This window comes from Carya illinoinensis, chromosome 5 (genome assembly GCF_018687715.1).
Source record: "Carya illinoinensis cultivar Pawnee chromosome 5, C.illinoinensisPawnee_v1, whole genome shotgun sequence".
Taxonomy (NCBI): domain Eukaryota; kingdom Viridiplantae; phylum Streptophyta; class Magnoliopsida; order Fagales; family Juglandaceae; genus Carya; species Carya illinoinensis.
Genome location: NC_056756.1, coordinates 919,238 through 941,701, shown reverse-complemented (window position 1 = coordinate 941,701; position 22,464 = coordinate 919,238). Strand labels below are relative to the sequence as shown.

At 39.3% G+C, this 22,464-nt stretch overlaps 4 protein-coding genes and 1 non-coding gene across 5 annotated transcripts; 1 reads left to right on the top strand and 4 right to left on the bottom strand.

Annotated features, from left to right (window-relative positions):
• Positions 1-3,269: 3,269 nt before the first annotated feature.
• On the bottom strand, positions 3,270-3,818 carry LOC122309224. The gene has a single exon (XM_043122617.1). It carries the CDS (start codon positions 3,816-3,818, stop codon positions 3,270-3,272), a length of 549 nt encoding a protein of 182 aa, XP_042978551.1.
• An 898-nt stretch (positions 3,819-4,716) lies between these two features.
• On the bottom strand, positions 4,717-8,031 carry LOC122309841 (protein CYPRO4-like). Its single transcript, XM_043123532.1, has 2 exons — positions 6,135-8,031; positions 4,717-5,201 (listed from the first exon to the last, which is right to left on the bottom strand). Exons 1-2 carry the CDS (start codon positions 7,782-7,784, stop codon positions 4,914-4,916), a joined length of 1,938 nt encoding a protein of 645 aa, XP_042979466.1. The 5' UTR covers positions 7,785-8,031; the 3' UTR covers positions 4,717-4,913.
• A 701-nt stretch (positions 8,032-8,732) lies between these two features.
• On the bottom strand, positions 8,733-11,402 carry LOC122309840 (EKC/KEOPS complex subunit Tprkb). The gene is made up of 6 exons (XM_043123531.1): positions 11,244-11,402; positions 9,642-9,708; positions 9,403-9,525; positions 9,225-9,308; positions 9,032-9,118; positions 8,733-8,948 (listed from the first exon to the last, which is right to left on the bottom strand). Exons 1-6 carry the CDS (start codon positions 11,309-11,311, stop codon positions 8,862-8,864), a joined length of 516 nt encoding a protein of 171 aa, XP_042979465.1. The 5' UTR covers positions 11,312-11,402; the 3' UTR covers positions 8,733-8,861.
• Positions 11,403-11,467: 65 nt separating this feature from the next.
• Positions 11,468-11,540, bottom strand: TRNAR-CCU. The gene has a single exon. It is a non-coding gene; the product is annotated as a tRNA-Arg (tRNA).
• A 3,965-nt stretch (positions 11,541-15,505) lies between these two features.
• LOC122311847 (calmodulin-like protein 30) lies at positions 15,506-16,354 on the top strand. Its single transcript, XM_043126590.1, has one exon. It carries the CDS (start codon positions 15,602-15,604, stop codon positions 16,157-16,159), a length of 558 nt encoding a protein of 185 aa, XP_042982524.1. The 5' UTR covers positions 15,506-15,601; the 3' UTR covers positions 16,160-16,354.
• Positions 16,355-22,464: the final 6,110 nt, after the last annotated feature.

Genomic DNA, 22,464 nt, shown 5'->3' with positions numbered 1-22,464 from the left:
TTGAAAAAAGATCACTGGGTCCCATAAAAGAAGTCACCGTGTGTCCACCACAATGTTTTTTTTTTTTAATTAACATACTCGCACACGATGTATCATATTTATTTTAATTTTTTAATTTTTAATAATAAATATAATATATATATATATGATAAATAGAATAATTTAATTAATTTAATAAAAATAAAATAAATAATAATAATAAAATATATAAAATATATGAGATGGAATGTTGAGTAGGGTCCGAAAGAATAGTTGCTGTTGCCACGATACCGAAGGAGATTTGCTCTGGCCACGTGTAATACAACATGTGCGTCTCTCATCTTGACTCTTGAGTAAGGTACTAAGGTCTAATCGATGTCTAATTAGCATATTTAGAATGTGCTTAATAGATCACGTGTGAATTTGGAGACTGTTATAAAAAAGCTAAACAGGGCCGGCTAAAAAATAAATCATAATAATGGTGATGTAACGATGATGACACATGATGTGAATACGTAAGAGAGAGAAGGGAGAGATTACAAAGGAGAGTGAATTATAAATAGTAAAATCATATGATATGAGATGATTTTATATAAAAATTAAAAATTAAATAAAATATTATTTTTTAATATTATTACTTTTTTTAAAATTTGAAAAGTTAAATTTTTTTTTATATTTTACGTGAAAATTTATGAAAATTATAATGATAAGATAATATGAATTGAAACTATCTTTATATCAAAACCTAACCTTATAGTAGATTAGAGAAAATGATGGGAACATATTCCTTGCATAGATTAGGAGTATAAAATAAGAATAATATTACATAAAGTCGTGGAGTATGTAAATGTTGTGTAGTCATTTGAAAAAAGTGTGATTACCTATTAAAAATTTATTTTTTCATATAGATTCCTTATTTGTTCATGTTTTTAAAGTAATTATACAATACTTACGTACTCATAATTGTAACTATTATTTATCGTAAAATAATAACGGATTACTAGAGCTCGTAAGAATGGCATTTAAATATTATATAAATTTAACCACACATGATTAATCTGTTAAATACGATTTCTTTTTACTAAGACCTGATCAATTTCAAGCAAGACGGCAAGCTTTATTAGGTAGGAAGCCATTCATTTTCACCTTAATTTGATACCATCTCTATTTAAATTTTTAAACGAGAAATGTGGTAAGAAAATCTTACACTATACACATCTATGTAACTAATATTTGATTTATCAATTTTATCATTCTATTTAAGTAAACACATATTTAAGCATTATGATTAAATGATAAAAATAAGAAATCACATATTAATTAGGTAGATATGTGGTGTAAAGCTTTGATGTAATTTTTTTTTTTAAAAAAAAAAAAAATTGCGTGATCATAATGGAAAAGAAAAAGACATTACATGTGGGTCACATATAAGGATAAAATGTGGTAAAGACTACGTAATGTGTTTATCTCTCTTTACATATTAAAAATTCAATTTATACTAATAATTAAAGGAAAATCCATCTGTTTTTTGTAGCACATTAATTGATTTTTTTTTTTTTTTGGATAATCAGACATTTATTTATAACAAAATCAATCAATACAAAATATTCTTATCAATTCACAAAGCTCAAGCAACAAATATAGAAACATCAACCTACCATCAGCCTGGCAAAGCAAAGATAATGGCTTGTTGGAGGCCCGTCCCACAATTAAGAGGTCCATTCAGCCTAGCCCAAGAGTGATGGGACATTGATAGAAGTGACTAGGGGTGACATGCGCCGACCTGTCAGTCGCCTTAGATCATCACTAGCACATGGCTACTAGGAGTGTAGGAGAAGCTATAGCCACCATCTCATGAGAAAATGAAGGTAAGTGCCACCAAGAGCAACCAAGGGGATGCAAACGCCTCAAGTTCCTAGAAAATGACTACTTGGAAGCATGCGAGAGAGGCAATCTTGACTCATACTACGAGGAAAGAGAGATAGGCGTCGTTGTAGTAGGCTGAGAAGCAATCGAAATGATGGTCGCAAAGCAGTAGCTATGGAGCTGCGTGCCCAAAAAGCAACCATGGTTCACTACGGAGAGAGAGAGAGAGAGAGAGAGAGAGAGAGAGAGAGAGAGAGAGAGAGAGAGAGAGAGAGAGGGTACTCACCGATCCTGTTGAGAGGGCATCGAGACGTACGTCAAATCTCAACGCCACATTAATCATTTCCTTCAGAGTACCACACCTCTTAACTAATTCACGTGCTTGAAGCATGGGGCATGATGAGACAACTCCTCAAAATTGGAAGCCAACAACACCCCAAACCTATTATAAAAGCCAACTATTTAAACTCACGGAATTTGAGGGCAAATAAAACACTTTTTAAAGAGGAAACTAACTTAAGTATTAGAAAGTTATCTGACTACTCCTGAGCTCCTTTCTATATTTGTATGTTTGTAAGTCCAATGATCCACCCTCCAGCTATCCGAGAAGACCTCACAGTACGTATGAAACACATCAAAAACAATACTAAAGCAAAAAAATCTAAACATTTTAAAACCCAAAACAATTGCCACAGGGAGAGTCCCAACTCCAAGGAAAAAAAAATATAACAGGGTACCGTTTTATAATGAAGAGTACATGAACAAAGAGTAGTGTTATTTTCATCAGTGTATTGAGTGGGTGACAATCATGCCTCTTTTAAGATATCGTTCAGCCTACAAAGGGTATTGGTAGATTAACTACAAGTATTTGATCGGTTCCCAAGTCTGGTTTTATCAAACTGTACATAAATAGTAAAGATACTGTTCGTGTGAGGGTTGGTATATACACAACTGACGACCCATATACAAATCAAAACCTTTTTCGCAAAAGTAGGTGAAGCTCATCAGTGAAAATTGAATCAAGAGTCCATCACCCTACATATACTCTCTGAGTAAACGTACAGTCCCCTTCATAGCACCATAAGCAAGCATGCAACATATATAAATAGAAAGAGTTGTGCTAGGCTGCGGGTCAGCAATGATCGCTTAGCCTTGCTACAAGTTTACCTCCCGTTTACTAGGGCTGAGCAATTCGGGTTCCAACCCGGGTATATCCGGCCCAGAATCCGGATTTCAAATTCGGGCAGGAGTCTGGCCCGGATATACCCGAGTTATGACCCGGGTTGGAACCCGGATTGATCCGGGTTTTTACAACCTAGAAATCCGGATTCCGGCTTATACCCGGTTTTTTTTTTTTTAACAAAGCCTGATTATTAAATTTTTTTAAGCAAAAAAATATTGTGGCACTCTTTAAGAATAATACTCTACTTTGTCATGATCTTCAAAGCAGTGACAAACTTTGTCATGATCGTATTCCTTTCAGCAAGCTCCGGCACGTTAAGTGTACTACAATAATGTATTTCCGTCCAAGCATTTTCCAGAATTTGATAGGCATCTTTATACCTCCTGGCGTCAAAATTGAAGAGACCCTTCTCCTTAACATTATGGATGCTCAAATTATTAGAACTCATGCATCTCGCCTGGCGTGCCCAAGTGTCATAATCAATACCTCTCTCGATCACCAGGTCGTGGGCTACTTTTACTATTTCTTCACCTTTTGTAAACAACAGCTCCAAACCTATCCTGGACAGTCCCCTCACATCTACTGCATTTGAGCTCCGAGGATTTGACTCCAAAGTTGAGCTGCAAACATCTGGAAACTGTGTCTGTCTGCATATTTTCTTTATCAGCGACTCGTCATTCTGATTTGCAGTTGCTGCTGCACAATGTTGGGTTGAAATGAACACACAAAATAGAACAATTGAGATCATAGGGAGGCAAAGAGGAAGAGAGACAACATTTTTTATGCCCATTTTTTTGTTTTTGTCGCTGTCCTATAGATCGATTTGCACTGGTTTGGATTTTAAAAAAACTCGGGTACCGGATTTAAAACCCAGGTACCACCCGGTACCCCGCCCGGGTTCACCCGGGTTTTAGAAACCGGGTACCGGCCGATGCCCGTAACCGAAACCCGATTATCCGGGTTCCGGACCGGGTCGGAAAAAAATCCGGCCCGATTGCCCAGCCGACGTTTACAATGAAATTACGTGGCAGTTTGTGAATCAAATAAAAAATGAAAAAAAAATGAAAATGCTAGATCTGATTCATTTGAAGCCAATTGTACACCATTTTGCCCAGAAATTCCTAAGTACTAGGTAGAACATCTGCAACTCCCGCCCTCCACCATGCTTTGTTCATCTTAGGTGAGCTTCTCTCTCTTTCCCTCTTTCTAATTTTCGAGTTTGTCCCACCAAAGTCAAGTCTCCTAGTAGCATCCATTTTCTGGTCAAATTTCACACAGAGAGAGAGAGAGAGAGAGAGAGAGAGAGAGAGAGAGGCTCTCTTGACGTGGGTGGTGCCCCTGGAGGCCCGACTTCGCACTGTAGGAATCTGAAGTTGCAAGGCTCTGGAATACTCAATGGCAAAATTTTGGACAGAACTGTGGAACTGGGCTTCAGGTTCAAAATTTTAATTTTTTTTTTAATAAATAATATGCCACATCATCAACTCCATTATGAACGGGTTGTTAACCGGTAGGAAGGGTATCACCACCCTATGTAAATTAGTTTCCCTACCCAACCCAACACAGTGCTGGCAACCCTCCTACGCCTACCTCTTCCATAACGAGATCACAGAACGATTTTCAACATGAATATTAATGGCATATCACAGCCTTTTTGTCACAAGTAAAAATGTAAATCACACCATTTGTACTTCAAACATGCTACTGTTATTTATACTCGACCGAAGACAAGGAAAAAGAATTCGTGTAAATACAAGCAGAAACCAAGATCAACTACAGGAGACGGAAGGCAGAGAGAGATGAATGAAAGAAAAAAAAAAATCCATAAATAAAAACGAATTGGACAAGAACAAATAAACGCGACTATATAAACAAAAAACATTTGTCAATGTTCTCTCTTTCCAGAGAGACTGATAGAGCTAACTTTCATAGGGGTTGCCACCACCAGTGGAGCTTCTGGAGAATCACTAACAGCAAACTTATCATGCATGAAACGACTCTCAACAATGGACTCATCCTTCAACACAATCTTGTAACAATAACAGCTTTTAAGGCCTTCCTGACTCCGGTAGCACTCATGAGCACTGTTCTTCACCTGCTGGAAGTCCCATACCACGCTGAATTTGCCCACTGTTGCAACTGCATGGCGCTCTTGTTTACCATTTTCTGTGACCTGTGAGACAATATCACGAGAAAATAAAAACCCCATAAGTTGATCTAATCTAAGCTTGCCAAGAGAAAAAAAAAAAAAAAACCCCATTAAATTCAAGATTAAAAAACAGGAAAATGCATGATAATTCCTACAGACACCCCGAATAGGAGGCAAATGATTCATCCAATTCAACGAAATAAGTGGTTTACGGACACTAATAAAAACACCTAAATCTCAACTTCCAGAATGCATGCCAGTATGCAACTAAATCTGACACTGAAACCCAAAGCAGATTCATATGCGCACATCACAAAAAGAAGAGTTATCTATGGTGTTCACAGAAAAATTTGATTGAACCCCTTTTGTTTTAAATTGAATTTCCAAAGATTTAAACTCGTTGTTCCCAATGAGATATTTTAGGATTTCACCATCATTTTAGATGAGTAGAGATATCAAGATAATTACAGAGATGCATCTATCTGCCCCCATGCTGGCAAATGCAGCAAACTCCCAAGGCTACTGTATTTTCACAGGATACAATTCTCGATCACTAGTTTAAGAGAAAATAATGTAAATATGATTAAAAACAGACGCAATATGGAAATGCGTTGGCAAATAACTACATGATAGATGCATAAAGCGCGCATGAATAGAGGTGGCATAATGCAAACTCATGGCAACCATCTTGGTGAATGGTGATACTCATGTCTAAAAACGAGGTTGAAGAAAAAACTGCATAATAAAAGAAAATATCGCCATCAACAAGAGTCTCATTCATGACTCAAAAACTGAGATGCAAATATAATCTAACCAAGAGAGCTGAAAGGAAACAACTTTGCCAGTAAATAGTTATAGCTTACCGTACATAAACGCATACCAAACTACCATCTTATATAGACATATTGCACAACAACCAAGTATTTTAACATATAGAAAGGGATATAGCATGCCTACCCATGAGAAATGGCCACCGTGAAATTTATTATTTGTCCCAGCCAAATGTGAATCCAGAGGAGTCAGCTTCAACAACCTTGGAGCAGGAATCCTGTTTCCCATTCGACCACTAAATCCAGTCTTTGTCCTTCCATCTTTGTCGGTAAACATAGTGCAGATAAGGATCAAATAGGTGTCAGTCGTGGCCAAAATCCACTTCCCATCGTAAGTAACGTCAACGTTAGTAACCGGTGAGCCGAGACCTGGAAAAGCCGTCTTGGCCTGCCTCATCGATGACTTCGAATACAACCTTATCTTCCCATCAAGAGAACCTACAACAATAGACCCGTCCCCGGTCGTCGCAAAGCACTGAAAATTCGTCCCCCTCGAGAACTGATGCCCCTGGGTCCAATGCAAAACCGGTGAATTCGACATCGCAATGTTCTGAACCATTCCTCCACGGTCACGCATATCCCACTGGCATAACCTATTATCATCCAATCCCAAAAAGGTAGACTCCGACGGATCCAATTGCGACCCCTTAGTATCATTGGTGATATCCCTCATTGTAACGTCAGCCCCATCCTTCCCAAACTTCCACTCCGTAACTATCTTGCCCGTCTCAATATCAAGCTGTTGAAGCCCCGTGGCGTTGGGCTTCCCTTCCTTCAACGGACTCATAAGGAGCATATTCGTCTCGGCCCTCATCAGCAACGCCTTTTTGGGGGTCGAAAATGGCCCTGAACTCGAACTCCCGCCATCAAATCTCACAGAAACACCTTTCCCATGAATCCCACGGTTGAAATTCCTGTAAACCTGCACGCCCATATCGTTCACCAAGAAGCTGTTATCCAACGCCCCCAAACTCAAGCTCTGCACACCGCCATTAGCTGCCTCCTCAAACTCCTCCAGTAAGTCCTGGCTCGCCCGGACCGGTGTCACGGACTCGGGACTCTTCAAGCCGCCATCGTCTGCATCCTCCCACATCGAATCGTCTGCCGCCTCGGGCTTCAGCCACCCAATGAACTCTTTCCCGTAAACCTTGATCTTGTTTTCTTCAGTCGCTTTGAGCCCGTGCACATTCTCAAACAAACAATCCTGAAATTCGGAGACGAATTTCCTATACGCCTCGTCGGCGGGAAACTTCAAGGCCCACACGCCGTTGGATACGAAATCGACGCGGCGTTGATCGCCGAACAGCTTCAATTGCACCTCCGTCGAAACCCTAGCCCGGACCTTGGACCCAACTTTCAGTGCCCACCAGGAGTGTCCCGCACTGCGGTCCGAGTCATCGTCATCTTCTTCGCCGTCAATTTTGGAGGTTTTGAACAAGGAATAAGATGCGTACTTGTCGGAGACGATCCATTTGGCTTTGGGGGTATTGCCGCCGACGTGGACGTAGAGCTTGACCGAATTAATTGCATGAAGGTTTTGGGAAGAGGAAGAAGTACCGTACTTCAGCTTCAGGGCTTTGAGCTTGGCGTCAACCTCGTCAAGGGATCTGGATTTGGCTTGGGTCGAAGGGGAGAATTGGGGCTTCTGAGGGCCCACAGCATCGTCGTATTGCTCTTCCTCTTCCTCCTCCTCCTCTTCTTCTTCTTCTTCTTCGGTATATCGGTCTGAGTCTGAGTCAGTAATGTCGATGCCCTCGCGGCTCTGAGAAGTGCCCATCGTTCAATTTCTTGCTAACACTCTACAACGGAACAGAGAGGGGGAAGACTGCGAAATGACAGTGATCGTTGCGAGCAGAAGTATTTGGCTATTCTAGGGAAAATGATCGGAATCAGAGAGCGGAATTTTAGAAGTTAGAACAGGACAGAGGTGGTTAGTTTGGGACTTTGGGCATTTTTATAGGGGATTGTTTGAGCCTACTGATACGTGATGTTCTCACCGACTATCACCGGTTCTGTTTCCTTTCCCACCGCGGTGTCTTTTTATTCACTCATATATTTCTGTTTTTTTTTTTTTTTAATCCTTGATTTTTGTTTTTATAGGGTTGAGATGTGTATATTGGATTAGAGAAACTGAAAGCTGTGGTCGTAATAATGAGTCATTGTATATGTCACCGGTAATCACCGTTCCCTTCCCCAGTTAGCGTTGATTCGACGTCGCCTTTACTTCGTACTGAAGGAATTGATTATCCATATACATTTTCATCGAGTACCACTAGGGTGTCGTGTGACAGTTGGACCCGTACGCTAAATTTCACTTCTTTAAATTTTTTTTAAATATTTTTATAAAATAAACAAAATATCAATACATTAATAATTAATTCCTTAACTATTAAAAAAAAGATTAAATATATGAAATGTCAAAGACAAAATGAAGAAATATACTATCATTTTCCCTTCTTTTTTTTTTTTTCATTTATTTCCCCTTTTTCTTGTAAGTAAATATAATAAGGCTAATAAACGTACACGCTCCCCAGAAATGATAAACTTTCTCCCCTCCCCTACCCCCCCGCGTCCATCGTGCGTGCTGGGAGCGTCGCCTAGTCATGGCCGACAACTTGTCCCACATGCTCCTGCGGATAGGTGTAGGTGGGGCATCACCAGAGAAAACAGAAAACTGGGTTTTCTTCTTCTCTTGGCGGCCAACAAATAAATATTGCTCTGCGAATTCATCGTTTCAATTCCAAAGCACAATCTTCCATTCAATAGGAGAATACAACGGAGAAGATGACACAGATGGTGGACATCAGAGAAAACAAAAGGAGCTAAATATTAAACAAAATATATGTCTATCTTCTCACAAGGCATCCCGAGCAGCAATCCGACATGTAATAGCATCTGCAACTGTGGATATTCCTAGTTCTGGGCCAGATATCTTGTAGTGCTGAAAAAAATGATAAATCGTTTTTCATTAGTCACTGAAAGCAGCACGAAGTGGAACTTGAACAAGATTTTACATTGCATCACCTTTTGTATCTGGGCCTGGTTTGCTCTTCCCTCCAACTCCTCCAACTCAATCTCTTTTCCATCTATTAGTTTCTCTGCGGCTTTCATCTGGCACAAAACCAAACTTTAATTAAATCAAAGAACCCAACCTTATTTATTTACTGGAGCAACACAAAGCATGATCCGCTACACCATTTATAAATGGTGTTCTCACCTCATCAATGGAAGCATTGAAACGAGCAGCAAGGATATAAGTTGTGCTATCAGAGATGCCACACCTTTTCAAAGATTCTGTAATCTATTCATAATCAAAGACTAGGAGTTATCCATAGAAAACAATAGAAAATTAAGCAAGATGAACTACCATAGTTAAAGCAGCATAAATTGATTACATGCTTGGATCCGGAATAATTGTATACGAGTTCGGAATGAATAGTGCGTGTCGTCAATGAATCCCGTGACTTGGCTAAAAGTGTCTTATGTGCAGATGCCAGGACAGGAAAAACGTCTGGAATCTGTTTCAGTTTTTAATAAAGATAAAATCAACTTAGTGTAGCTAAGAAAAGAGAGAAGGGCATGAAAATAATAGAAAAACAAGGGTAGGTTATCATAAGTATTTAAAGAATCGTACCAGTGATGCATTGAGAAATGCAACTTCTGGTTCCAGAGTTCCAGCTTTCATAGAATCAAGGAGTTCCCTGCCAAGTAATAAGTTTATAAGGCACGCTTCACTTTTGAGCTTATATGAACTAATCTAATAAAACAGAAAACTAAATATAGGTAGATAGCCACTAGGGTTAAAAGAACGGAGAATAAACATAAATCTATTTTTGCAAGCCAATTATAAAAATTAAAAAAAAAAAAAATCAAGCATTGCATATTAAACATTTTGCTAATGTACACATTTAGTCAATCACAACCTTAACAACATCAAATTACTGTCAAGATCAATGCAGAAAATTGGATCCATTTGGCTTATTCTGCATTACAATCAAATTGGGTTCTCACTTGGACTTCCACAAATGCTACCTCCTCAACCGCCCCCAAGATGTCAAATTCTTAACGGATAGACTGTAATACCCCATATGATAAGGATATGGGTAGGTGGTGTATGGGATCCCACATTGCTTGAGAAGGAAAAGTTTGTGCTCTTTATAAGGTTCCAATGGAGTTCCAATTGTATCATTGACTAGTCCTTTTAGAGTATAAGCCATGTGGTTTGAGCCTTCCATTGAGTTCATAACAAATGGTATTAGAGCCAATATTGTAATACCCCATATGATAAGGATATGGGTAGGTGGTGTATGGGATCCCAAATTACTTGGGAAGAAAAAGTTTGTGCTCTTTATAAGGTTCCAATGGGGCTCCAATTGTATCATTGACTAGTCCTTTTGGAGTATAGGCCATGTGGTTTGGGCCTTTCATTGGGGCGTTACATAGACACTGGTTCAACTTTCACCCACTCTGATATAATGGCAAGACGTAGCAAATAGGAAGGTGTGTGCTCATCTCCTTCTAGCCAATGTCAAATTTCCATAGACAATCAAACTTCAATTCTCCATTAATAAAAAAAAGTAGACAGATGACAGACTTCAACACGGCTCTTACAGAGAAAAATCTCTAGATCGATCCCTAATTCTTCCCAAAAACTAAGAACTGACTCTAGATTGTATACAAAATCACGACTTAGCCCATACAGACATAAGCATATAACAACATGCTCCACTATTCCTAAAATGAGGCAGCCCTCCATTGCTTCCAATCGTTTCAAAGCGCAATGCCCATAATCAACCCGGTAATTTAGATTACGCTTTGCCATCATAATCATCTTCTCTGTGATTTATGTAAAAAAAATCCTACGCAAGACCAGCAGTTTCTTTTGCAAGAACACTCCAAAAAAAGAAAGGAGGAGAGAAAAAAGAAACTATTTCTACAAGTAATTAAGAAAACAGTAGCTTATTCTTAAAAACTAGGCAGAAAGCCCCTTACATATCGTGTGTGGACGTCTGTATTCACCATGAATTCGTTTATTGTTCATTATAGTAAAAGAGATCAACACCAAAAATTCGGAAAAAAGAAAACACACCAACGTACAATTAAAACATAATTTCTTATAAAGTTCGATCCGTTTGGCTCTCGAAGAGACTGAGTAATTCCATTTATTCAGTTTATCATTTTTTATCCTTTCCCGGGAGCCAAACGGAGAAATTGAGGGGGGCGTGGAGAGACATACTTGGAGTTGGTGACTTCGGTGAAAAGAGCAAGAGATAGAGTGTTTCCATCGATCTCGAAAACCTTCATAGCTGCGTCTATGTCTTCTTCTCTTCCCTGTTCTGACAAAACTAGAACTTTGATGGGACCAAGAGACTAGGGTTCTAGAGCCAAAATTTTATCACAAACCGCACCGTTTTGACGGCTTGAGAGTTGAGAGAGACAGACAAAAAGTACTAAATAGCACGCGCCAGATAGGGGTCGAACCTATGACCTTCCGCTTAGGAAACGGACGCTCTATCCACTGAGCTACAGGCGCTGGTTCGATGTAATTGATTCCCACATAAATTATTAACGCTTTTAATTTGTGCTTTTAAAGTAATCCTATCATGACACCTCAGTTATACCACTCTCTTTGTCTCATTAATACATATTTTATTAAAATTACAAATATAGAAGGAGAAACTTAGAATTTCAATCTTCTTTTCTGCTTTTAAACATTTTCCGATGCCATTTTATTTTAAATATATATATATTTTTATCTTTTTAATATGTCAATGGTGGATGGTGTGTGGTGGTGCCATCACCATGTCAATAAAGCAAAGTAAACAGTATAATTGCAACAGCATAATAACATTACTCTTGGTTTTTTCCTTTGTGTATGCATAGCTTTTAATTTGAGATTGTGCTTTTCACTATCAATTTGCAAATAATGAGGGCAAATTCATAAACTTTTTTTTATAACTATTTTATAGTTCATTGTATAACTTATTTTAAAATTATTTTAATTTTACAACATAAATATCTTCTATTTCAAGAAATAATCGTAAAAGAGCCATAAATTTATCAATTTTCTTTGGTAAAACCATAAAAGGTTATGGGTAATTTCCGAAGTGGTTTCCTTACTTTTCTTGTGCATTAGTTTCGCCTAAAAAGTAAAAAGGTTGGTGAAATTCAATTGACACTTATCGCGGCGAAGTTGGGTGAAACTCTTGCCTTTAAAAGTACAAACTTCGCCTTAAGAACATCTTCTTGTAGCGCATGTTAAATTGTTATGTTAATGTCGTCGTTAGGAAAGTGACATGTGTCTCGTGTCGTAAATCGCGTAGAAACGTGGACCCGTCCTAAATCCCAACATCCGACCCCTGAAGAACCACGCCCAAACTTCCACTTCACAGAAGAAGGTGCAAAAAAAAGTTAAAACGAAATTGAAAAAACCAACGGCCCCCTAGCTCCTCCATTTCCAAGTTCCTCTCTTTGTTTCTCCTTAGTCCTTACGGAGGCCTTTCAAACCGAATGTTTGCTTTAAATCCTTGCTCCCTTTTCATCCCATCCAAGCCTTCCGCCCTCCGCTGCCGTGCCGTCGGAGACATCCCTTCCGGCCCCCACATTCCCCCGGTGGTTCCAGTTCCCCTCCTCAACCGAAATATCCGGCTCCGGCGTCGTCCAAATAGGCCACGACTCCGAAGCAGCCGCCAAGGACTGCTCGGCTAGGTGCGGCGGCGCCGGTATTAACGGCCTGAAAGTAAATGCCAAAGAGAAGAGATGGTCGTGTCGTGGAGAGAGCTCTTCCGCTTCCAATGACCTATCCGGATTCTTCTCCGGTCCCGCCCGAAGAGATCGATCGACGGCTCCGGTGCGATCCCCAAGTCCAGGTTTCTATTCTTCTCTCTTCTATTATATATATTTCTTGCTTTCATTTTTGTATCATTTAATGTTGTGCGGGCCTTTTTTTAGCGGGTAGGGCAGAGGGGTGGATTTCCCATAGCAAATGTTAGGGGAAAAAAAAAAAGTTTAGACAAAGAGGTGCTTGAGTCTTTCATTTTTTGCTCATAGAATGATTTATTTTATCAAGCAGGAAGCAATAAAAACATAGACAATTTCTAGGAAGAAAAACCTTCTTCGTAGTACACTTTTGGTTGTTAACTTGTTAAACAATGCCATTTTGTTTCATGCGTGAACTATTCAATTTAATAAAGCTTAATGCTCTTAATGTAGCCAAACCACCATAGTCGAGATTAGTTGTTTTAGGAGCCAAAAGATGCTAGGCCTTAATTTTTCCTCATTGTCTTCTCTTCAGTGCGGCTTCAGCTTTCCTTTTTCTTTTTCCCCGCTTTAAGTTGCTATTTTTCCTCCACAGTTGGCAATTTACATCCCGATAGAATCGCATTTCGCATTTGAATTATTATGGAAGCCTCAAAGAAGCATCTTTTTCTTTGTGTCACAGCTTTGTGCCCTTAAAATTTGGTGTCATCTTTGTTAGAACCAAGACAACTTCACCACTAGCTATAGGGTAGCCTATCTAGTTCTCCCTGTATCTGTCCAACACTCCACACACGTGCACAGAGTGAAAACAAAACCCTGGAATAAAGAATCATTGGAACCTGATCTATTTTTGGATTTGCAGGACTGTAAGGAATTCTTGTGATGGACAGGAAAATGTCAAAGTTGCCAAGGATCAGGATTTGTCAGCGTTTATAATAGAAGAGGAAGGGAGATCATTTGCAAATGCATACCTTGCCTGGGATTCGTTATTCTTCTTCTTTTAGTGTTTATTACGTTGAAAGTCTTGAACTTGTCAAATGTGTGTGCGTGCTAGAAGGCTGGAAGCAGTGTGTACCTGTTATGAAGTGAGGCACATGCTTATCTTACTATTTTCTATTTTGATTTCTAACTGTGATCCGATCATGGTGAATTTTCATTAAGTAGATTAAAAGTTGCAAAGAGATGCTTACAGGATATGTGATACTTTACTTAGAAAATCTCCATGGTAAAATGTGCATGGAGCTTTTTATTTCCTTTACCTGTTTGAAACTTGCAACTAGAAGCATTAACTGCTTATGTGATGTATGATGTCAACCTTTGTTTTTTATCAGATAATTGGTTTTGAAGATCGCCCATATGGTAATCTGTTTGGTGGTGCTTGAGTACCCTGTCTCTGCACAATATTTCTACATGCATTAATTTTTACCCTTCCGAAGAAGTTAGGTACTCACACCATGTAGGAGGTGGACCTTGAGAGCGACACTCAACATGCTTGCACACAGAATAATTTTTTTTTTTTTTGATACATCTTGCACACAGAATAATCAATAGCCAAAATATTCGATAATTGACTTCTTAACTTTTGGAGTGCTTTTCTAGGTTCCAGATCAGTTCATCTGGCCTAACTTTCCTTATATAATAAATGTCGTCTGTATAAAGTTTTAGAATGTGCACGCTTTCTAATCAACTTTGTAGATTCTTTGTGAAGCTTTTGAATCAACGAAGTCTGTACCTGTATGGGACTAGTATTGCTTGAAGGGTTAGGCCAGTCCACTAATACGATTTGTTTCATTTGAAAGATATTGTTTCAACATTGTGGTCAGTAGATTTTATGAAGATGCATTGTAACCTGAAACTGGGGTATGTGGAAACTTTTGGTTTCCGTTTCAAGGCTCTCTCAGCAGGGTTGAGGCTCTGTTGCTTTTATGATGAGTTATTTAGGGAACTTTTAGTTGGTCAGTAAACACATAAGATGGATATGAGGCTCCGAGTAAACAACTTCTTTATCTTCAGAATTAAATTTCCCTCACTTGCCAGTGTAATTTGCTCTTGGGTGGTGAGTGTTGGCAAATATAAGATGAAGAAACAAGTTTACAAGGAATCTTTATTAGGAGAATTTAATGATTGGGGTGTTGTTGCTCCCTGCCTTCCTGTGTTTACCTTCCATGTCGATGGGCTTTTCCCTACTGAATATATGTGGCTTTTATTTCTCAAATTATAGGTATTATTGAGAAACTTTCCTTATGGATTCTGGGTTAACAAATTGATACATGTTTGCTTTAAAGGGAATTATGTGGTGCTTGGTTAGAGTGGCCACGCGAGCATTCTGGAGTTCACACTTATAATATTCATGATTGCAGGATACGTGCAGAAGATAACAGCTCGCAAGGACATTGAACTAATGGAGGATTTGGATAACGGAAGACCACCATGATTAATAAAAATATAGTAGTGATTTTTACTAATCAAATTTTCTAACTCAGGAATTGTTACGTAATCATTTTGGTAAAGAAAGTCTGCATGCAAGTAGTTCCTTTTGCCGCCAAGAATTTATTCTTTTCTTTACATCAATACTTTCGGCAACCACAACTGGTTTGTCTAACTTATCACATCAGAATCTTTTCCCCGTGTGCGATGTATGGTAATTGGTAAAGGAATTGGAATGCTTACCTTTGTCCTGCTTTATCCTCCCTCCACCAGTTGTGAATAGAACAATTCATCATATATCCCTTACGGCTTACTCAAGAGAACTGATTTCTGCCATAAATATGTGAGAGGCTATTAGACTTTCATATCTCAATTTATTTCTGTATCTGCACACAACAACATCACAGAATGTCAAATACGAGCTTCCTCGAATTTCAATACAACATCTCGAAAAGAAACTTCTTGAGAAAACCATCTCGGCTGTTTTCCTCCAGGGACAGGCAAGACTCTAGCTTAAAAACTGCTTTCCAGCCAAATCAGGATGAGATGAAGCAAGTATTTGACAAATTTGATTCCAACAAAGATGGGAAGATTTCCCAACAGGAGTACAAGGCCATTCTCAGAGCATTGGGAAAGGGCAACACAATTGGTGAAGTGACAAAGATTTTCCAAGCGGTTGATCTGAATGGAGATGGGTTTATTGATTTCATGGAGTTCATGGAATTGCACAAGAAGGATGGTGGGATTAAAACGACGGACATACAGAATGCTTTTCTGACATATGATTTGAATGGTGATGGGAAAATAAGCGCAGAAGAAGTCAAGGAAGTGCTAGGGAAGCTGGGGGAGAGATGCAGCTTGGAGGATTGCCGACGAATGGTCAGAGCAGTGGACGCCGATGGGGATGGCATGGTTAACATGGATGAATTCATGAACATGATGACTCGTAACCTGAATCGTGTGTAGATGGTTTATCTGTGCATGGGTTAGAGGGGCATCTTTGGTTATATACCTTGTAAGATGTACCAATGAATGTATGTTTTTTACCTGATCTGTACCGTCTTTTCCTTTCCCCCATGAAAAATAAGGAAGACACCAGAAACATAATGTTGGGAAACTGGTGTGCTGTATTCCGGAATAAAAATTAATCCATAAAAATCATGATCTGTGCAGGCCGACTACAAAGATGAGTGCAATTTATTTCTTGACACTTGAGAATAGGCAATGGGAAATGCCTTTTTGCTCTACAAGCACGAGCTTTCCCTTCTTTTGAATCTTTCCACCTTTTTCTGGCTCGAAATGAATGGAGACCTTCCTTCAATCAAATCGCAGGATTGGTTGACAATTATGACTGGATCTACCAGAATGCCAAGCTAATTCATTTCCTTGGGCTAAGCATTGTGAATCCAATATTTTGAAAGTACCTAATTGGGATCCAAAACGCCATTGAATTATAATTTATACTGACAAGATTCCCTAACTGTCATACATCATATGTATTAGGTCAAGAGATGTGTAAAATACGTTTATCTAGTTGGGTTAAATATGTTTTTCATAAAAATAATATGATTTTTTTCTTTTAAAAACTTGATTAATGAATAATTTAATGCATAGAGACAAAAAAAACAAACTTTAGCAAATATATTTAGATAATGATAAGTCAGTAAGTATAATAATTACATATTTAGATACATTATAAAACAAAAAAAAAATTAGTTCAAAATTAAAGTCATGATACATTAAAATAATACAGACTAATAAAAATAACATCATTGCCACCAATAAAAATAGCATCTTTTCTAGAAATGGTTTTCACATATGCACTCTCTCTTAGACACGCACCAATAGGGCCGTTCGAATCATAGTCATCCTTGTGCGCAGTCCATCCAAAAAACTAATCTCCTAGATTTGTGGCCGTGTAGTAGACTAGTAGTCCCTCTTCTCGCAATGATTAACTTCAAAACTCTTCTCCATGGACATGGCATCGTTGAAACCAGTCCAGTCACTTTTAAACTCTACAATCGCAAAACCTAATGTCCCCAACGATTCCATATGGGATGGACCCTCACAGGATTAAACCCCTTCCTTGATAACACCGAGTCTCGCTTACTCTTCCCAGGGCAATATGGGCATCTATATAGACTATATACTGTTGAATAAACCCCCCAAGTATGAAATGGGTTTGGGTTTGCAGCCACCCACCCCAAGCTCACCAACCATCCACCCACCCACTCACCTCCAGAGGCTCTTCTGGTCAAGAGGAGTGGGTGTGTGTCCCCCCATTGCTCTCCTATAAAAGGAGAGCTCTGCTAGTGATAGAAAGCAGTGGGTGAAGAGAGAAAGAGGGACGTGAGAGAGAGAAATAGAATTTCTACAGTGTTTTGTAAATCTCGTATAAATTCTATAAAAGAGGCTCTAGTGGACGTAAGCAATTTGCTGAACCACTTTAAAATTGTTTTGTGTGATTTTCGGATAGGCCGGAGGCACAACATATGCTAAATCAGAAAACTTAGGCCTGCCTTTCTTCAACCCATACGACAATCAAATATGACCCTTTTGATCTCTATGGATACCATGTCTAACTTGATTTTGTATAGTTGCAGACGATATTATGCATAGCCCTCTTTTTTATGGATCCTGTAGTTACTTTTTTTTTTTTTTTTTTCAAAAAGGTTGTAGGTTGTATAAGAATTTTATTGTAATGACATGGTGTAATAAATTATAAATTTCACGTAATTAGAATTTTGACAGTATCTAATAAATTTCTCACAGAAGACGATAATCTATCAAGCGAGAAAAAAAGTGGATATTGTATTTGTCCTTTTTTAGAACCCTTTAGGACAACTTACAAAGAGCTTGTAAGACTGTATTTGCCATTTGTTTTGGACCGTTGCAACAGCCATGCTGAATGATTAAACAAACAACCAATATAGAAACAAATGTAGACAGAAGATTCAAGCAAAAAAACTTGGTTACTCGTCGCATGATCTACTTTCTGGACTTTCAGAACTTGCATATCCCCCAATATCATTGTCTCTTTCCTCTTACAAACCACAGACTGAAAAGAGTATCAAGCAAAATAAGTTTGATATATACTATTACGCTTCTCAGTTCCCCACTACTTTTGTTACATAAAAAGAAGGAAGTTAGCATACTGGGGAAAATTTACAAACACCCTTCAAGCAACTATTTCTAGGCCTAATCTCCCCCTCCCTCCTCATGGTCTTGAATACGATCAACTTGACCATCCCCTTCGTACCCACCTCCCAAATCACGAACCCTTTCCCACACATCCTCTAAAACTGGCACAACCGATAGCCTCGGCTGCCTAAATAGAGCAAAACCCTTTAACCCACTATCCCCCTTCATCTCCTTCAAGTCCACCTGCCTCCTCATCTTCCCCCACTGCCTTCACATCCATTTATTGTTTACACCAGTATTATTGTTTATAGATTACGTAGATTGCTAATTATATTATACTCTGTTTTGAAACGTGCTGAATACGATCTGTGCTTTCCATTTTTGCAACCATACAAGATCAAGTAATACACGGAAACACGATCAATCCATACATAGAAACAGGAATATGCGTAATAGATTTTTTGGATTCAGATTGCATTTGAGAGTCTAAACTATCTGATATACAATTTCAAAATATTTTAAAGAATTTAATTGAAACAAAGATTTAAAAGGATATAGAATAATAAAAATCATATTCTGGAATCCGGTTCAGTTGCAAGGACTTGAAAAATGGCAAAAGCACATAAACGAAATCCAGAAATGATAGAAAGAAAAACAGAGACATAGAATCTTGAGCGTGATAAGTCACGTAAGTCCCTTAAGCCAAAATTCTAAATATTGGGATAACGTTGGACGTAACAAGCTATGCGGCATGCAGATAGGAAGGTGGGACGTAGTGGAAGAAGTTATGGCCACGTGAAGAATGAGGAGTACACTAGATGGACTGGGTCGTGGCTTAACGTGCAGAAGTGGAATGGATAGTTGAGAGTTTTACGTGTTTTACGTTACTTTTATTTCCGTTAGTTTTATTCTATTTTTATGTATTTGCATGCTCTGTTTTATACTCTGTTTTACGTGCATTGTAGTTCAGTTATTAGTTAGCAAGTTTCCTTGTTTCCAGCTTTCCATTTATTTCGTTTTCCTTGTACATGGCTTGGCTTATTTAAAGCAGCCGAACGATATCAATGAAAAAAGGTAATCAATTGTTTTCCAGAACTTTGCGGTACTTTCTCACCCGAAGAGAAACCCATTTATTTATTTGCATATTACGTGAGTTTGGGACCTATCATTGGCCTCAGAGCCAGGTTGAATTTTTTAAATGGGAACCAATAAGGAGCGAATCGAGCAGCTGGAAGCAGGACTTGGTGGAGTACAAGAAGGGTTACACCGGATAGAGCTTGGTATGGCTGACCGGCTTCATCATGTAGAAGAAACTCTCAACCGCCTTTCCGATGTCTTGCTTGCAAACCAGGAGAATCCCATCCACGGACATCATCACCGAGACGGCCACGAAGGAGGACGGCTGGTGGTATCGTCCAAAACGGCAAAACTTGAATTTCCCAGATTTTCAGGAGACGATCCGACGGAGTGGTTCAATCGCGTGAACCAATTTTTCGAGTTTCAGAATACGCCTGAGGCACAAAGAGTTTCATTGGCCTCCTACCACTTGGAAGGAGAAGCCAACCAGTGGTGGCAGTGGATTCGCAGAACATTCCAGGAAGACGGACGCGTGCTCTCGTGGCTGGATTTTGAGGAGGAACTCTGGGCTCGCTTCGGACCTTCGGAGTGCGAGGATTTCGACGAAGCCCTTTCGAGGGTCAGACAAACTGGGTCCTTGCGTGAATACCAAAAGGAATTTGAACGCTTGGGCAACCGTGTGAGGGGCTGGACACAAAAAGCTCTTGTGGGAACTTTCATGGGCGGTTTACGAATGGAAATCTCAGACGGGATTCGAATGTTTAAACCTCAAACATTGAAAGATGCCATCAGCTTCGCGCGCATGAGAGATGACCAGCTAACGAGGCAGCTGGAGTTCTTATTGCAACCCCCACCTACAAGAGCAGCTCTAACTCTTCCACCAGCAGCTAGTGTAGCTTCCGCAGCACCTGCTGTTCCAATCAGGTGCTTAACATGGGAGGAAATGCAAAGGAGAAGGGCTTAAGGTCTCTGTTTCAATTGCAATGAACGATTCACGGCAGGACATAAATGTCAAAAAGCACAATTATTGCTCTTGGAAGGATATGTGGGAGCTGGCAACGTGATACTAGAGGAAATTACTGATCAACAGGCATTGGAGGCTGACCAAGGTGGAGGTGCAGTGAAATAAATTTGGTCCAATGGAAGCATCGTCAGGCAGATGAGGCGACTTGGGAGCCTACGAGTAAGCTGCTGGACATGTTTCCAAGTGTGGACCTTGAGGACAAGGTCCACTTAATGGGGGAAGTATTGATAAGTCACGTAAGTCCCTTAAGCCAAAATTCCAAATATTGGGATAACGTTGGACGTAACAAGCTATGCGGCATGCAGATAGGAAGGTGGGACGTAGTGGAAGAAGTTATGGCCACGTGAAGAATGAGGAGTACACTAGATGGACTGGGTCGTGGCTTAACGTGCAGAAGTGGAATGGATAGTTGAGAGTTTTACGTGTTTTACCTTACTTTTATTTCCGTTAGTTTTATTCTATTTTTATGTATTTGCATGCTCTGTTTTATACTCTGTTTTACGTGCATTGTAGTTCAGTTATTAGTTAGCAAGTTTCCTTGTTTCCAGCTTTCCATTTATTTCGTTTTCCTTGTACATGGCTTGGCTTATTTAAAGCAGCCGAACGATATCAATGAAAAAAGGTAATCAATTGTTTTCCAGAACTTTGCGGTACTTTCTCACCCGAAGAGAAACCCATTTATTTATTTGCATATTACGTGAGTTTGGGACCTATCAGAGCGCTATACCTATCAAGACGCTCTTTAATGGCCGAGAGCAACCTATAGTTGTCTTGTTCAGTGGGGGCCAAGGCATTCCTCACAACAAGCTCACGGCTAAAACGGCCCAGCTTCCGCACGTTGATCGTCTCGGTCTTAGAGTCCTCTTTCCCCTGCTCCGCGTAGTCCGCCTCAACAACGCTAAGTTCGTCCGCTGATGCTGGGGAAACCTCTCGATAGCTGCCCATCGCAGCTCCTCCTCGTCCTCCAGCACCGATTCCGCATTCGAAGGTCTTCCAAAGTGTTGATAATCAGATGAGTGAACTGGAGATGAAGCTCGATGAGAGAGATGAAGCTCGATGAGAGAAAGGGAAAGTGAAAACAGAATGAAGCTCTGATAAAGTGACTGTATTAGAGAATGAATTACTGTACATTTACATTGACATAGCCCTATTTATATTACATTTGCAAGTAAAATAACAATATAACAGAAATAACAGATTATTTCATTTCAAGGACTTTAACTCCTCTATTTTTAACTTCTCTTATTTCCTCTTTAATTCCATATTCTCGATGTGAGATGCAACACTCCAACACCCCCCCTCAAGATGAACATAATATTAATAATGTTCATCTTGCGGAGGTTATGATGAAATGATAAGGATCTAAGTGGCTTTGTGAACATATCTGCCAGCTGAAGTCTTGATGGAATGTGAAAAAGTTTAATAACCTTCTGCTGCAATTTTTCCCGAATGAGATGACAATCAATTTGAATGTGCTTGGTCCTCTCATGTTGAACTGGATTTGTGGCAATAGAGAGGGCAGATTTGCTATCTGTGTATAATAAAGTTGACTGAGTATGGTTGACACCAAGATCTTGTAAAGCATATAGAAGCCATTGAATTTCACATGTGGTTGCTGCAATGGCTCTATGATCTATTGATGGTAACTTGTTTCTTTGACTTCCAAGAAACTAATGAATTGCCAAGGAAGATTGCAAATCCAGTGACACTCCTCCTAGTATCTACACAGCCTGCCCAATCACTATCTGAGAAGGCTTTTAATTGTAAATCAGATGAGGAGGAAAAAGCAACTTATCTGCAGGATTATTATTGTGGTACTGTCTCTTCATCTCAGAATGCATCTCAGCCATTTACTTCAGATGATTGTAGTTCAAATAAAGGTAATCTCTATCCTATTCACTCTTTTCTTTCTGTCACTAGATTGTCTGCCTCACATAAGGCTTTTTTAGCTTCCATCTCAAATACCTTAGAACCTAGAACATATAAACAAGCCTCTCAAATACCTGAATGGCATGCTGCCATTACAACT